The sequence below is a fragment of the Polyodon spathula genome, chromosome 6, assembly GCF_017654505.1.
Source record: "Polyodon spathula isolate WHYD16114869_AA chromosome 6, ASM1765450v1, whole genome shotgun sequence".
Classification (NCBI taxonomy): domain Eukaryota; kingdom Metazoa; phylum Chordata; class Actinopteri; order Acipenseriformes; family Polyodontidae; genus Polyodon; species Polyodon spathula.
In genome coordinates this window covers 39,593,583-39,612,003 of record NC_054539.1, presented here as the reverse complement: position 1 = coordinate 39,612,003, position 18,421 = coordinate 39,593,583, and the positions used below count along the sequence as shown (strand labels likewise).

The 18,421-nt window shown below is 39.7% G+C and overlaps 1 protein-coding gene across 1 annotated transcript in view; it reads left to right on the top strand.

The window, feature by feature from the left end:
• The window catches only part of LOC121316553 (inactive phospholipase D5-like), a 181,622-nt gene that overhangs the window by 133,792 nt on the left and 29,409 nt on the right, over nt 1-18,421 (top strand). The window contains exon 6 of the mRNA XM_041251598.1: nt 16,877-17,074. Coding sequence (XP_041107532.1) covers nt 16,877-17,074 — 198 coding nt within the window. The remainder of the gene's footprint in view (nt 1-16,876; nt 17,075-18,421) is intronic.

The window sequence follows — 18,421 nt, the reverse complement described above, 5'->3', positions numbered from 1 at the left end:
CATTTTGTATTTCATAGAGGGAGGCGTTCTCACTACCCTATAGCAAAACGTTATTTTTATAGGTCGATCAACCCCCACCCCCCCCCCCCCCCCCCCCCCCTCCCCCAAGGCCCGCCTCCCAACCACTCAGAGAGAGAGAGAGAGGGAGAGAGAGAGAGAGAGAGAGAGAGAGAGAGAGAGACACACACACACACCCTCACCCAACCTCTCCATGGCTCACGACCTCCTCCTGCAGGATCATTTATGCGACAGATAGCCAGCACAGACCTTGCCCTGTTACAAGTGCTATATTTTCAACAGAAGTATTTTAATTTAGAATGATATGATTAAGCGATAGAGCCTGTCGATGCAGGCTCTACTGTGTGGTACATGACCGTGGCTGGATTTATGCATCTTGAGCTGTAGGCGAGGGCGCTAACGAAAGTCAAGGTCATCTACCGCATGGTAGAGCCTGCATTGAGAGGGCTCTAATGCTATTAGAAAACAATTTATTTATTTTCTCTTAAAAAAAAAAAAAAAAACTAAAAACTTTAAAACCTATATTTACCTGGAACTTCTGATATTTTGCCAGGTAACCTTCCACTGAGGAAAATAGTCCCTGACATAATTAGAATAGAAAAATGACATACACATAGATAAAAATGGTTTTTATTGTTATTACTTTGCTAACTTATTTATTTATTGGGGTCTTACTCTTTCTTATTATAATTTATCTGGACATTGCCAAATAAATTAACTGTACAATTGTTGAATAGTCCGTGTAGTATTGCGTCAGACTTGAAACTGTTGGAGGTGGGGCATCATTCAAGCTGGCAAGCAGTGGACTGGCTGATGTGGAAAGAACTATAACAGGGTTGGCAGTTTGACTGGCTGGTTTTGAGGCAGGGGGCTGTTTGGATACAGCTGATGACAGAATTGTGGACCAATCGTGTCTTTCCTGGTGATTTGCTGTCCAGTAACTGCGAATTGAGCATTCTTTAAGATGTGCTGTCACAGACATGATTTTCCTTGTCTCTAGAGCACTGTCAAAGTAGCTTTTTTATGTTATCAGATTAGTTGATCAAAATGTTAAGGGAAAAAGATGGTATTTGTAAGCACTTCAACGTTCCAGCAGACGTCAATGCAAAATAGAAGTTCGCTAGATCTGGAAGCTGATTGGCTGTTCGCACTCAATCGTTTTATAATTCTAAAAATATCACTTGCCAAAAGAGACGACACATGGATTGTAATACAGTACATACTTAAATACAGTACGTATTGTAGCAGCATGTAAAACTCCCCATTAACGAACCACAGCAAAATTTTACACCTGCACAAAACTGCATAAAACATAAAAGGTAATGCAATTTGGCAAAAGATAAAAAAATAAAATAAATTAACTTTTCCAGAATTAACAGTATCCAAAGTCAGTATTATACATTGAAGTATATAGTGCTCGATAAGGCCATAATGTCACTGTTCATTTGCAAAATGAAAATGCACAAAAACTAAAGATCAGTTTTTATATATATATATATATATATATATATATATATATATATATATATATATATATATATATACACTACAGTATCTAAAACTGTTTAATGATTAACTGTTAAATTACCCTAGCTTGTCTCATTCGCTCTGTTTTGGCTGCATTTTCGTCAGATGAAACTGGAGGAAGCGCTGTGTAACTGCACAATAAAGTCAGACTGATTTGTGCATGCGAGAAAAAACAAACAAAACAAAAAACATGGGCAGTGACAGATAATCAAATAAATTATAACATTGAAGAGATGGACTTTGTATCAGAAAACTGGTGACAGAGTCGCAAATCGCCTGTGACGGGTAAGTGCGTTAATTTGTTACATATACATAATGGGATTGATTTGTTTCTTAATACATGGACTGTAAAACATGACAGACGTGCATCCAAGTGTTGACTGCACTATACTGCACAGCCCATTAGCTGCCAGCTGTGCAGCTACAGTATCATTTGATGAAATGTTGGTTTCATGGATTCCCAAATCTGCAAGTTTTGCTTTGTTTTATTTATTTTTTCAGTGAGGATTTCAACCATAGCTATAGAACAGTCAATCTTACAAATTTGAAAAAAAAAAAAAAGTAAATGTACATTGACAAAAAGTTTGCGACGGCCATTTCGGGGCAGGCAGGTATCTTAACCTACCGAATTATAACTTAAATAACATACAACTTGCCCGCAGGACCACTGACCAGGACTAATTGCTGCGTAGATTATTTAAGACTGTTAGACCCTGTTGTTGATTGCTAGACTTTGCATTGAACCTGAAGCACAGCTGAACAAGATGCATACCAAATATAGTAGTTTATTTAATCTTAGCATAAAAGTTATCTATAAAAAGAGACAGGTAGCGAAAGGACCTAATTAACAAATTAGCAAAGACCAAAAACAACAAAATAACAACATTCAACTTTCAAGAAAAGAAAAACAACAAAACAAATAAGCACACTGAAGGAAACTTTATAAAGTCTGACGTGCAGTCCGGTAAAAACATTTTCAGTCTACATAGTAAGCCATCAAGTACATATCTGAACATATAAGTCTAGTATGCCATCTTGTTTGCCAAATAAATCAGGATTTCTAAGAACAATGTAACCAAATCCACCACAACTGTCATCACTGCCATAAAATGAAAAGTTGAAACTCAAAGGAAAGAGAACCAAGATTTCAAATTCTGTTTTCTTATCTCTCATTAGCATGCCAACAGTGCCTTTGTCATTTACAGAGATCTTTGTTTTCCAGATTTTTTTTGCAGCCCTCAACCACGATCTATGGCTGCTGGGCAAACACTCATCATAAAAATGAAAAATATTACACACCATCACTGAGCTGTGCAACGTCTTTCTTGTTCCAACTTTTAATAATTTGTAATATGTTAATGAGATCTTATTTTAGTTTACCTTCTGTTTTGAGGTAATTGTTCAGACTTTTTTGTTTCATTTTCCTAAAATTGTGTTCCTTACCTGTTTAAAATGATATTGTGTGTTACGTATGATTACACCGTGTAACAATTGTTTTTATTTTTTTTTGGTTCCTGGGTAGTAAGTGTTATTTCCTAATTGCTTATGCCTCAAAAGTATAGAAAATGGCTGTTATTCCCCACAAACCTTGCTTTTGTGACCAGGACAGTGGTATTTTGAAATTTAACTATTTTCCAGAACATTCCAGATAGATTCAGTGCTGAGTAAACTTGGAGTAACTTCTAGAACTTTCCAGTAATGTAAATAGTAGTATAAATACAGGGGCCTTAAGCCCACCAGTTCAGTTTAGTTGCAGCTGCCTAAGTGGATACATATCTGCATTTTTCTGGGAGGTCATAGGGGACTTCAAAATGGTGGCATTCCTGATGGGTCTCCAAGGTGGTTTTACCAAGTTTCACTGCTATCTTTGCCTTTGGGACAGCAGGGACACCAAGGCGCACTACCACAGGCGGGACTGGCCACAGCGGACCGAGTTCTCTGTGTGGAGGAACAGCGTCAAGTGGGAGCCACTGGTATACCCCCGGAAGGTGCTGATGCCACCACTGCACATCAAATTGGGCCTTATGAAACAATTTGTCAGAGCTCTAGATAAGGAGTTGGCAGCTTTCAAGTACCTTCAAGACTAAGCTGTCTGAGGCAAAGGTCAAAGCCGGTGTCTTCGTTGGACCACAGATAAAGAAGATCCTGGAGTGCAATGAATTCCCCAAGAAGCTCACTAGTAAGGAGAAAGCAGCTTGGAACAGCTTTGTCGCAGTGGTTCGGGGCTTCCTGGGCAATCACAAGGCCGAAAACTATGTGGAGCTGGTTGAGACTCTGGTGAAGAACTACGGCACAATGGGCTGTAGGATGTCCATCAGAATCCATATCCTTGATGCTCATCTTGATAAATTCAAGGAGAACATGGGAGCGTACTCGGAGGAGCAAGGCGAGCGTTTCCACCAGGATATACTGGACTTTGAACATCGCTACCAAGGACAGTATAACGAGAATATGATGGGACACTACATATGGGGGCTGATTCATGAAAGTGATTTACAGTATAATCGTAAATCTCGAGAAACTACTCACTTCTAAATCTTTTGTAGTCATTTTTGTATTACTTTAGTATAAATACATGTTAATTTGGATTCATATGTTGTTTTTTTCTGACTTTATGTGAACGAAAAGACACAAATTCGCCCGTTTTCTCATTGGAAATAGGTAAATTTCAAAATATCACTGTCCTGGTCACAAAAGCAAAGTTTGTGGGGAATAATAGCCACTTTCTATACTTTTGAGGCATAAGCAATTAGGAATTAACACTTACTACCCAGGAACAAAATTGTGTTACATAGTGTTATCTTTTGTAGTTTCTGCTGTGTCAAGCTTACTAACTATTCCAGCCACAATATTGCTTCAATCAAGACTGGTTGTGGGTAATTGAGGTGGGGCAGTATATCAGTCTTCAGGTACAATGCTTGGGCTTCAGTAGACAACACAATGCTAATATGCTTTTCCACCTCCTTTGTCACCACACAGGTCCTTTCCATAACATAGGACTGCCTTGTCCCAAAAGAGGCATGAAGAGGAATTGTAGCCAGGGATCAACTTGATCCTATCTATAATCCATTGAGTTCCATTTTATATTTAATTTTACTTGCTGTTTCTCAGATTAGTAAGTAGTGAGCAGGGCATTGCATTTTTCTTCCATTTCTCTGAGCTAGTTTTGAATGAAGCTTCATGCAAATTTCTTGCTGTAAACTCATACTCTCTTCTCTAGTCCGGTCCTTTTGGAGTTCGTAGTCCTCTAGGTCAGTGTTTCTCAAATGCGGCCACAGCAGTACTCCTCTCTTAATCAACCTTTTGATTTGACCTTAATCAACAAAATTTTTGTTGCATCTTGTTGGCGAGATCTCTAGTATTGTACGTTGCGAGAGTCGTGCAACACTGTTTAAATAAATAGCTGGAGTTGAGTTGTGCTTTGCTGCAGCAGAGAGTGTTCAAAGGATAAGAAATAATCAAAATAACATTGTTTTTTTTTAATGTAAACATCATCTGTACAGTGCAATCACACATACATTTATAGTGCTCAATGCATTTTAAATGTAAATTATTACGCTGATAGAACACTAATGTATTTTGGGTAGGAGACACGTTATATTATGTAAAAATATAAATCTACAGTAGGCCCATACATAGTAAAATCAAATGAATACCTAGCACACTTTTTTTTTTTTACTTTAGCCTACCAATAACACAAAATAAATCATGCTGCTGCATTTTACACATTGGTGTACAATGCAAATAAAAGATTATTTTAAATGAAACTAAATTATTTTTGCTTTACTTTTTATTCATTTTTTATTATTATTATTATTATTATTATTATTATTATTATTATTATTATTATTATTATTAGCAGAAGCTGAGGAGTGGCCCTGAAGGTTAGTAAATTGAACACTATTTAGATCAGGGCTGTCCAAACACAGCCCAAAAGCTCTCTTAATCCAACCTGTGACATGATATAAATCTGCAACTAAAAATGGCACTCTGCTGCAAGATGAAACCAAGTTCCCACTTCCTCCCCTAAAAAAACAGCAAATCAAGCAACAGAAACACTATTTACAATATCCTCCGCCACCCCGTAAACATTACAAAACTATCAAGAGCGACAACTTATAATATTGGATACAATAAGCCAATCACAATGGGAATTGTTTGAGTTCAATGATTTGTCGTGGTGCGTGTATCACAGTAAATATATGCATTACTATTGGTTTGTCGTTAAAACAACCAATAAGGAAAAGAATCTGCAGCAACTACTGCTCCGAGTGGCACTGTCCGGTTCACGTGTTTGAGCTTTACAAAACAAGAAGGCCATTTGTTAATTTCACAATCTCGGGCGCAAAAAGAAGAGAAAAGTGAATGTCATCAGTTTTGAGACCGTTGCCTAGGTGAATATGTTTTTTCACAAAAAATGTGTGTGGTCAATTTGCCAAGAAACAGTCGGTGTTATGAAGGAGTTTAATGTGAAAAGAAACTACGAAACAAGCATGAAGCCGTATAAAGAAGTGCAGTGATCTGTTGCATACCTGCCCGTCACATATCCGCCTTAACCATTTATCCGCCATAATCAACCTCTCCAGCAACGTTCGTTTATTACTGAACAGAGAAGATTAGTTCAGAGATTGTAGATCCCACCAAAGTTTTCGTTGTGTTCTGTGTGCTCCGTGTGCTGCCATTGCTGATAGTGTCATGTGAGCTGTTCAGTGTGTTGATATGTAACTAAATCCTGTTCATCTGCGGGATGTATCAACTTCAAACTTCGTCTCAGTATCCTGCCTGTCACTCAGCAGTGAATGCACGCACTCAACACGGCTACTCTGTAACAAGCATGAATACCCTAAATATCTTTCTAAACAAGGGATTTAGGGGAGCTCCCTAATAAAAGCTGAATCACAAATCAATAATTGTGTTAATATAGTAATTGTTACAGCTGTGCGTAAAGTTATTTAAAACAGTATTCATTTATCCCCCTTTTTACATATCCGCCCTTACTCTGGCCTCACCGCAGTCGGATTCGTGACGGATTACTGTATACTGGAACAAAGAGGTTACTAGAGGCAAATTTGTTGACCCAGCAACATTTTTTCAAATTTCTTAAACTAAAGAACAAGCTACTAGGAAGTGGCACGACGGATTGCCCAGCGAGGAAAACCTTTCATTGAAGATTATTTCATAAAGGAATGTGTTTGCAAAATAGTGAATATTGTATGTCCGGAAAAGAGTTTCTGAATGTCAGTCTAGCAGGGAATGAAGTAGCTAGGAGGGTCGAAGATTTGGCAAGTAGCATACAGAAGCAGTTGTGTGAAAAGGGGCATAGCTTTGACTTTTATTCAGTTGCTTGCGATGAGAGCACAGACACAGCTGCTTATATTTTTACAGAGGGGTTGATGACAATTTCATTATCACTGAAGAGCTTACTTTCCATCATTAAAAGCTGCTAGCAACAGTAAAAGTATACCTGAATCAGTGGAAAATTATGTTTCAATTATATCAGCCTTAATTGCAGTTTGATAAGCGGCTTGAAGAATTTTCATTGATTGACTAGGACATTCACAGTTTCTCGTACCCTTTCACAGTCACTATCGCTCAGACTTCCGAAAACTCAATTAACTGCAATGTGATGACACACGTCGCAGCCGCCTTGAAGAGCTGCCTTGGGCAGAAATTTTACAAGAGCCTCAAAAGACCAGTTTTCTTCAATTGAGAAGACACAGGGAAAAATGATGAGTTTGTTTGGTTCAACATATATATTTGTGAACAATCATTTTCTACAGTGAAGATAAACAAGAATAGCCAGAGATCTAGACTAACCGATGCCCATCCCCGAGACATACCATAACTTGCAGCCACAAATCTCCTGCTAGATATTACAGATATACTCAAGTCCAAGCATTAGTTGCACAACTCGCATTAAAATGTTCTAACCCACAGTGAGTAATAATTTTTAAAAAATCTGATGTAATATTATACATGTGCACATTTGACTATATGTTTGCTAATAATATAAATATAACATGTACACTATGAAATATAGGTTATGTATATAGGGAACTGTGTGGTACAGTGGTTAAAGAAAAGGGCTTGTAACCAGGAGGACCCCAGTTCAAATCCTGGCTCATTCACTGACTCATTGTGTGACCTTGAGCAAGTCACTTAACCGCCTTGTGCTCTGTCTTTCGGGCAAGACATTGCAAGTGATTCTGCAGCTGATGCATAAGTTCACACACACCCTAGTCTCTATAAGTCACCTTTGATAATGGCATCTGCTAAATAAACTAATATTAATAATATTGTGGCTCACTGCTCATAGCATGTTAGTCAATGTTATGAGCAGTGAGCCACTTGTTGTTCTTATTGTTATAATAAAAGGAAATATCAAAACACACAGTTTGGAGATACAATAGTGTTTGTAGTTTACCTCTTCACCTCTTTACCTCTTCATATATAGGATTGTTACCAGTAAGCAATGTTAATAGGTACAGTTGATCCTGGCTCTAATGGTATAAGAGTGTCATTTAGTGCGACAAAGAGCCATTTGTTTTTCATCAGGGAAGTCTAGTGGGTATATTTCCTGACTCCCCTTTCATGAGATTATGTCATAAATGTGAAGCGAGTCATCGAAATTTGACACCAAAAAATTACCCTCCTTCTTGACCTTTTCAGGATCCTTCATTTTATGAAGCCTAATCAACGTGTTGACCACCTGTTGAACTTCACTACAGTCCAAAATACCAAAACACTATGAAAACACCTATACAATATTTCCATTACACACATTCATAATATACACCATAAAGACAAAGACAGTATCAGTTGTGAGAATTATTGTAATAATTATAGTGATGATATTACTGAAAAATGAAAAAGGTACAGAATATTAAAATGTATATACTGTACTGCATCCCTATTATTATAAAAAAAACTCCAAACACAAAACAAAAAAAACCTGTGTGGACTTTATTTGGAGAATTGCTGGGAACTACGCTACTACATCTGTTTGCAAGAAATAGGCTGAGGGAGTCTCTTCATCGGAATAAAAACAGCACGCCACTAATAGATAAAAGTTAATTACTGGTACCATTATTTTAAATAAAAAATAAACAGAAAAACAGTAATATTTTTGGCAGATCTTTAGTAACCTTTCAAGTACAAAATGTATATAATATAATCTCATATAGCCCGAATGACCTGAGCACTTATACCAAAGCTGCTCCTTAAGAGCCCCGTCAGACGTCGCTTCTGCCCCCAGGAGATAAACACAAGTCACACATAAGGCTCAGCGCCATGTTGTCTTTCAGCCTTTGCCTGAGGAAGCAGTGAGCTCTGACTTCAAGTCATAACTACGGAGATAAATTGATTTAATTCACTTTTTCTCATTTCATATTTTCAAACGATTCTGATTGAGTCCCCACCACGCCCTTTCCATGGGATTCAGTACATTGTGGCTAAGTTCATGCACTTTACCTTGCTGCTCAGCTCTTCGGAAGTCATTATTAAAACCCAGTGTGCTCTTAGGCTGTATCCCTGTACAAGAGACCGTCTCTGTACACAGACAGTATATTGCATAACTGTCTGTTTTTTTTTTCCAGTCACCTTTATTGGCCCCATGGTTGGTACCAGTGATCTGGTTCATACCAGAACTGGTACCAGTGACCTGGTTTGGTCCGGTTTGACACCAAGACCATTACCAGTGCTCCATTTCTCTGCACTCTGGGGTAGATGTACTAAAGTGTTGTGCCTGTCGCAAACAAGTCTGAAGTCTAGGGTGAAATGTACTAGACAAGCACAATGGTATTTGAGACTTTTAGGGAATGCTATGGAGCAGCAGTTTTTTTTTGCGGTACAGGCTTAGATGAATATGTAATTATGGGCGTTCCTTCTTAAATTTGTAAAAAAAAAAATGGCCTGAGATCAGTGTTCTCAAATATTATAATGAGATGTACTAAAGCTGCCCGCAATTGCGACACTTTCAATGTGTTAAAAACTTTTGAAAGCATGTTTTAAACAGTCGCAATTAGCAAACCTTTAAAAGGCAGTATGAAAAACACTATCACCTAACCATGGCCATGGTGATTGCAACAAGAACATTGTCTTCAGCAAGATACATCGTCTTCAGCAAGAACGAGTGATTTGTAGGATGAGAAGAGAGGGTATTTCATACTCACATTAAGGGGCGTTCTTAAGTATGTACCAGCTTTGCACACAGTGTCGGAGTGATTTTGGCCCATTCTTCTTGGCAGATTTGCTCCAGGTTGTTCAGGTTGGTTGGACGACGCTTATGGACTGCAATTTTCAAATAGTGCCACAGATTCTCAATGGGATTGAGATCAGGACTTTGACTGGGCCACTGTAGGACATTCACCTTTTTGTTCTTGAGCCACTCCAATGTTGCTTTGGCCTTGTGCTTGAGATCATTGTCCTGCTGAAAGGTGAATTTCCTCCCAAGCTTCAGTTTGTTAGTGGACTGAAGCAGATTCTCTTGCAGTATTTTCCTGTATTTTGCTCCATCCATTCTTCCTTCAATTGTAACATGATGCCCAGTCCCTGGTGATGAGAAGCATCCCCACAGTATGCCACCACCATACTTCACTGTAGGGATGGTGTGTCTTGAGGCATGGGCAGTGTTAGGTTTGCACCACACATAGCGCTTTGAGTTTTGGCCAAAAAGCTCTGTATTGGTCTCATCTGACCACAAAACCTTTTCCCACATCGCAGCTGGGTCACTCTCATTCTTTCTGGCAAACTCCAGACGTGCTTTCAGATGGTACTTTTTGAGTAACGGCTTCTTTCTTGCCACCCTCCAATACAGGGCAGTGTTATGCAGAGCTCCTGATATGGTTGACTGGTGTACCATTACTCTACTCCCAGCCACTAAACTCTGTAGCTCTTCAAAGTGATTGTTGGCCTCTCTGTGGCTTCTATCACAAGTCTCCTTCTTGTCTGAGCGCTGAGTTTTGAGGGATCGCCTTTTCTTGGCAGTGCTTGGGTGGTGTGATGCAGCTTCCACTTCCTGATTATTGATCCAATTGTGCTGATCCAACCAATGATCCTTCAACAGTGGCATTTTTATCCAGAAAATGTGACAGCAACTTTAATGGTTCACAGGTGGAGGCCAATGATAAGGTAATTGTGTCCTCGTTACTGCAATTTCTTTCATCGGTGCAAACTGGGAGGCTTCCACAGCACAGGGGTTGAATACTTATGCAAGCAAGATATTTCAGTTTTTTATTTTTCTTAAAAATATTTCCCAACATAAAACCAGTGTCACCTTACAATAACTGATTCTGAGTTTCAGTGTTTAAAAATAAAATATCAAACAGAACGAAATTTCAGTGTACCATTTGTAATAAGGTAATATGAGAGAATTGGTCAGGGGTCTGAATACTTTTGCAAGGCACTGTATATATATATATATATATATATATATATATATATATATATATATATATATATATATATATATATAGATAGATAGATAGATAGATAGATAGATAGATAAATATACAGTACTGTGCAAAAGTTTTAGGCACGTGTGAAAAAATGCTGTAAAGTAAGAATGCTTTCAAAAATAGACATGTTAATAGTGTATATTTATCAATTAACAAAATGCAAAGTGAGTGAACAGAAGAAAAATCTACATCAACACTTGCACACAGCTTTTGAAGGAACTTGGCAGGTAGGCTGGCCCAAACATCTTAGAGAACTAAACACAGTTCTACTGTGGATTTAGGCAGCCTTAGTTGCTTTTCTCTCTTCATGTAATCCCAGACAGACTCGATGATGTTGAGATCAGGGCTCTGTGGAGGCCATACCATCACTTCCAGGACTCCTTGTTCTTCTTTACGCTGAAGATAGTTCTTAATGACTTTCGCTGCATGTTTGAGGTATTTGTCATGCTGCAAAATAAATTTGGGGTCAATCAGGTGCCTCCCTGATGGTACTGCATGATGGATAAGTATCTGCCTGTACTTCTCAGCATTGAGGAGACCATTAATTCTGACCAAATCCCCAACTCCAATTGCAGAAATGCAACCCCAAACTTGCAAGGAACCTCCACCGTACTTCACTGTTGCCTGCAGACATTCATTCATGTACCGCTCTCCAGCCCTTCAGCGAACAAAGTGCCTAATCAGTCCAGAGCACCTGCTGCCATTTTTCTGCACCTCAGTTCCTGTGTTTTCGTGCATAGTTGAGTCGCTTGTCCTTGTTTCCACGTCGGAGGTATGGCTTTTTGGCCGCAAGTCTTCCATGAAGGCCACTTCTGACCAGACTTCTCTGGACAGTAGATGGGTGCACCAGGGTCCCACTGTTTTCTGCAGGTTCTGAGCTGATGGCATTGCTGGACATCTTCCGATTGCAAAGGGAAGTAAGCATGATGTGTCTTTCATCTGCTGCAGTAAGTTTCCTTGGCCAACCACTGCGTCTACGGTCATCAACGTTGCCTGTTTCTTTGTGCTTCTTCAAAAGAGCTCGGACAGCACATCTGGAAACCCCTGTCTGCCTTGAAATTTCTGCCTGGGAGAGACCTTGCTGATGCAGTATAACTACCTCATGTCTTGTTGCTGTGCTCAGTCTTGACATGGTGTATGACTTTTGACAGTAAACTGTCTTCAGCAACCTCACCTTGTTAGCTGAGTTTGGCTGTTCCTCACCCAGTTTTATTCCTCCTACACAGCTGTTTCTGTTTCAGTTAATGATTGTCTTTCAACCTACATATTGAATTGCTGATCATTAGCACCTGTTTGGTATAATTGTTTAATATGCCTACAAAATCCCTGACTTTGTGCAAGTATACCTAGAAGAATTGATGCTCTTTTGAAGGCAAAGGGTGGTCACGCCAAATATGGATTTGATTTAGATTTTTCTTCTGTTCACTCACTTTGCATTTTGTTAATTGATAAATATAAACTATTAACATGTCTATTTTTGAAAGCACTCTTACTTTACAACATTTTTTCACACCTGCCCTAAACTTTTGCACAGTACTGTTAATATATAGTAGCATTTCACAGGGCAGCCAGAGAACAGGAGACACAGACAGGCTTGTTCTTAGTACTAAAAGCTTTATTCAGTCCCTTTTTCCCCACACACTCTCCTCATGTCCGTTTATTTCCCTCCGGATCTTTGCAAGTAGGTTAGCGAGCAGCGGTGTTTTGGAGCAGGTCTCCTCTCCTCCTTCTGCCAGACTAGGTCTTCGGTCAGGAGCACCCGTTTAACCCCTCTGCTAAGCCCTGGGCTTCTGTCTCAAAATCTGAGTGACTTTTGCCCTGTCGGTACTCCTTTACAAGCTGTGGCAATGCTGTTGGTGGCACGGTGCACTCCTGCAGGGACAATGCCGGCAGTAGCAGCGCTGGCACGGGACCCTACGGAGCTTGCAGCGAGCAGCTCGGCTGCGGTGGTGCGGGATCCTCAGACGGCGGTCAGGCAGCAGCTCTGGGAAGTCAGGCAGCGGTGCTGGAAAGTCGGGCGGTGGTCTGGGAAGTCAGCCGATGGCTGTGGATAGTCAGGCGGCGGCGCTGGACAGTCAGGCGGCGGTTCTGGGCAGTCAGGCGGCAGTTCTGGGCAGTCAGGAAGAGGTTCTGGGTAGTCAGGCAGCGGTGTTGGAAAGTCGGGAGGTGGTCTGGGCAGTCAGGCGGTGGATCTGGGTAGTCAGGCGCCGGTTCTGGGCAGTCAGACAGCTCTGTTCAGTCAGAAAGCCCTGGGTAGTCAGGCGGAGGCTCTGGGCATGGCAGGGCTGCTGGCGCTTTGCTGTGGGACGGGGGGTTGCACTGTTGGCCATCCCCACTCCTGCTTTCGCCTCATGCCCTTTGCAGAAGCCCTTCAAAGGACTGGCACTTGCTGGGGGACTGGGGGTTGCACTGTCGGCCGTCATTGCTCCTGCTCCCTGCTTGCGCCTCTTCCGCTTTTGCTTTTGGGCAGGCAGTTCTTTTCCCTCTTGACAGCACCCCACTTCGTGCCCGAATTCCCCGCAGATGAAGCACCAATCCCAGTCCTCTAGGTCCTCCCATCCGCCATCCCACCGGAACCGGGAATGGTAGGGGCTCCAGCTGCTCCACTTCTCCTTCTCATTCACACGGCCTGCGCTCTCCTGCGCCCAGCCTTGTTCCTCACGCCCACAAAAGGGGTCTTCCTGGTTGCTATCCCACTGGGTCTGGGATGGGTCGGGGTTACAGCCGATCCACTGGTCCATCTCTCCTAACTGCTCCTGCCTGACGTGGAGGTTTTGTTCTTGATCCCGTTCTGACACCAGTGTAGCATTTCACAGGGCAGCCCGAAGACAGGAGAGACAGACATGCTTGTCCAATCAAGCGGGACCAATCAATAGGGGAGACACAGAACATGTCCCCGCGTGCAGGCTAGGGTCACACAGCAACAGAGACAAAGTTAAATATATACATATACAATATACATATACAGTGCCTATTGTTGCCTTATAGCCTGGAATTAAAATGCATTAAAATAGTTGTTTTTTTTCATCTACACACCACAACTTCCAAGTGAAAAAAATATTCTAGAAATTTGTAGAAAATTTATTAAAAATAAAAACTTAAATAGCTTGGTTGGATAAGTGTCCACCGCCCTTGTAATAGCAGTCCTGAATTAGCTCAGGTGTAACCAAGAAGTGGAACTCTGTTAGGTCGTCGACTGCCATGCCCAATTTGTGTCAAGGTACGACAAGTTGTGCATTCTTTTATGGGTCTTTCGGCACCAATGTTGTACTGGACTGTCAGTTGACTAACTGTAGCCCTTCTGTTGCTCTTCACAATTCGTGTCAGCCTCCTTTGGCCTCTTTCATCAATGAGCCATTTTCGACCACTGGCCTGCCATTGGCTGTATGTCCTTTGGGTGGTGGACCATCCTTGACACACACACGGGAAACTGTTGAGCGTGAAAAACCCAACAGCGTTGCAGTTCTTAACACACTCAAACCAGCAAGCCTGGCACCTACTACCATACCCAGTTCAAAGGCATTTAAATCTTTTGTCTTGCCCAGTTACCCTCTGAATGGCACACATACACAATCCATGTCTCAGTTGTGTCAAAGCTTAAAAATCCTTCTTTAACCTCCCCTTCATCTACACTGATTGAAGTGGACTTAATAGGATACATCAATAAGGGATCATAGCTTTCACTTGGATTCACCTTGTCAGTCTATTTCATGGAAAGAGCAGGTGTTCCTAATGTTTTGTACACTCAGTGTATATAGGCACTTAGAATTACTGTTTGTTTTATTTCGTACTGCATATCACAAACAACAATCATTAATATCAAACATTAATATCATACTGCTATCATATACACACATTTATTGCACAGTAGCACAAAGCAAATTAAATATCTACTTACTGAAGCATTTTTTATTTTAGCCAACAAGGTGTTCACATGTGGCAGCAGTGCACTAGCAAAAGTCACAAGGCAGTGACTTCAGCTCCCTAGCAACAAGCCTCCTATGTTGGGAATGGATTCTTTCAATGCAGCAAGGTTTTGCATTTGAGAAAGGAGTGGAAGTCTCATGAAATTAATTGGAGACTGAAGTTGATGAGAAGCAATTACCCTTCGCTGTACGAATTAAAATGGTGTGCTGCTTTTTATACAAAAAATGAGAAAAAGCAGGTTACGTGTAGGATTTATACTGGAACCCGATAAAAGGAGGGAGTGGTTGTACAGTATTTGTTAGCCTATTTGTTTTTCTATGGGTCTCTCGCTATATCGCAGTCCTTGATATACAGCAGCTTTATATTGGACCCCAAAACCCGCAATATTTCAAGTGGGTGGTGTATTTACTTCTTGTCTTTTTCAGTTATGTGGTGAAATTCTCTCATTTCTCCCACTGAACGCAAATGTGATTGTGAGGTTAAGTGTTTTTCTTATTGGATTTTTATTTTCTTGCTCTTTTAAAAACATTTGTTATATTCTTCTGTTATTTGTGTGAACCTCATTTTTTTTCAAGTTGTCCTTAGCTCTGTTTTGAATGTAGCCTATTATTGTTCGCTTTAAGGCTCATAGTCACTGAAGACTGTGATGACATAGGATGTATATCTAATATGAAAAAATATTCTTCCTTCATTTTTAATAAATACAGTACGACAAGTCCAGTAGCTTTCAAATTAAGTTTCCATTGTTGATATTATACACTATGAATCAGAAAATAAAAAGACTAATTAGAGATAAAGGTATGGCAGAATTTTTGGGAGAAGACTCCAACCTTTATCAAAGCTAAGCTCAATCATTCTAACAACATAAAAGTAACAGCATCTTACGGTAGCTTGTTAAAACTTAGACAATACATTCAATGATGCGTACAAATAATAGTGTTGCCTATAAGATTTCATACCAGTTAGTCTCAGTGGTATAAATTCGCTTTTCAAATTTCTTAATCGTTTTCATTGTATGTCATGAGTTGGATCCGATACAATCAAGACAAAGATCAGTAATACAAGCAAGAAAATTTGTATATTAATTTAGTCAATGGTAAATAAAATATTTACTGTAAGACTAGAACAGTCTATTGATGTTAATTTGTTATGAAAGGTAAGCTTAAAGTACACATAATGCATCCGACGTACAGGAAACATAATATTTAAACCACTTTTCTAAGCAATCTTATTATACTTTCAATTTTCAGTCACAATTGTTTCTCTTTTTGACATTCGAGCATCATTGATTATTTGTGTATGCAAAATGTGAGGGTCGCTGATATTTATTCATGCTTTTCTATCCGTTTGTTCCAATGTTGCCAACCTTAAAGATTTACATTGTTAAGCATTGAAATGATAGTTATTTATCGAACTGACAGGAAAAAACATGATGTTTAAAATATCGTATCAGTTTTTCTTCAATTTAATAAAGATACATAGATTACGTTATCTATGTGCTGACTCTTTATTTCCTTGAAAAAAAAAAGAAAAAAGAAATCAAACATGTTGATTATCTATTAATAGCCATCTTTTGTGTCCCAGAATATTGTTATATAGGCTACATTGTTAGTTTGTACAGTGGTTCATAAAAGTACTCACCCCCCTTGAACTTTTCCACATTTTATTGTGTTACAGCATGGAATCAAAATAGATTTAATTAGGAGTTTTTGCCACTGATCAACACAAAAAAAGTCCATAATACTTATATATATATATATATATATATATATATATATATATATATATATATATATATATATATATATATATATATATATATATAATACTTTTGAGATCCACTGTATATTCTTGGAAGTCTGAGAGGAAAATATTGATTGGCTCTTTGGGCTCCCGTTTTGGGAGGCCCCTGCTTTTTGTCTGATAATTTTTTTTGGTTTTTTTTACAGATGAAAGAGCTTGGTGTTATTATCTACAACTGCAGCTGCTTGGTGCTGGATTTGCATAGAATATTTACCCTTTATTGGCAACTGGAATACAAAGACTTTGTGCCAACAAAGTGGTCCAAGAGGGTGTTTGCTTTATCCAGTAAAGTGGAGCCCCTCAAACTGCACCTCAATGACTCAAAGGCTGAGGTTTTTTTATCAGTAAGTATGTCAGTCCTTAGGTACTGATCTCATCAAATGACGAATGTGAATTTTTCGAATACTCATCAGGTCACAGGACTAATGTTTTGGCACCTCACAAAATATGTTTTCAGATGATTTTTTGCAGAAATAGTGTGACCAACACAAATAAGGCCAACAACTAAGTCTAATTATATATATATATATTATATATATATATATATATATATATATATATATATATATATATATATATATCCTGGGATTTCCTGTAACCACATGCTACATTTAATAACCAAGTTACAATAGTATACAAATGATACCTTCTTAATTATTTTTAAACAACAATGTCCAACATCCTTATTTCTGTCAGATTCAAGCCATGGCCTTCAGAAGCATTATAAGTCATTGAATTGTCTTGCTGTGCCACCTAACCCTGTCTTTTTCTATTAATTTCTGGGACACACTAGAAAATGCTTGTTTTAAAGAGAAACACGAAAAAATACAGGACTGTGGCAGGGCCTGCACATGCAAGTGTGTGTGAGAGGGTGTGGGTGATTCACTAATACACAGGAGTCAGACGTTTTATTTGAAAATGCCACTTCAGCACACTTTTTTTTTTTAAGCACGAGAGGGCGCCCTTGTGCCATGGCTGCTATACCGACAACTGTACTTGGTGACAGGCAGTCCCAGGGTGGGTACCAACAATGGTAGTAACACCTACTCAGTTCATGCAGCATGCAGAGGTGCTACAAGGTGAAAAAAAAAAAATTAAACACTTTAAACAAAACTACAAAATAAAGGTGCGGAAATAAACCACGGATCAGTGCTTCCCCTAATGCTGGAAGCCCTGAATAAGAGTCCTGTTCTAACTCAGTGTGGGACTGCTTAGTTCCCTCTATTTACACTTAATTATCAACCTGTTGCCGGCTTGGACGGTACTGGCCGGAGTCCAGATAAACAAATTATTTATTTCTTCCTTCTAGCTCTTGCGTCGGCTTGTTCTGCCCAGTGTACAAAGCTCAGCTGCATGCCATCAGACTTCAGCAGTCCTCGGGCACACTCCTGTTAGTACAGTTCCTAACGAGAATGAAGGATACAGAACAGTGACTCTTTTATTGGCTCTCAATCCGCGGTTCCACTTCCCAGCCAATCACATAGCACCAGCCAACGCATCTCCAGCTGGCCTCTGTGTCAACACCATGATTGACAAGTGGAGCCCAACAGGGTTTTCTGATGCCCCCTTGCAAGCTCACACATGCACCCAACAGCCAGCACAGATATTCCCTGTCCCCTCAGTTATACTGGGTCTCCTGCATGTGTTGTGCATGCTGCAAAATGTGATGTGCTCATCGACCAATAGACTCC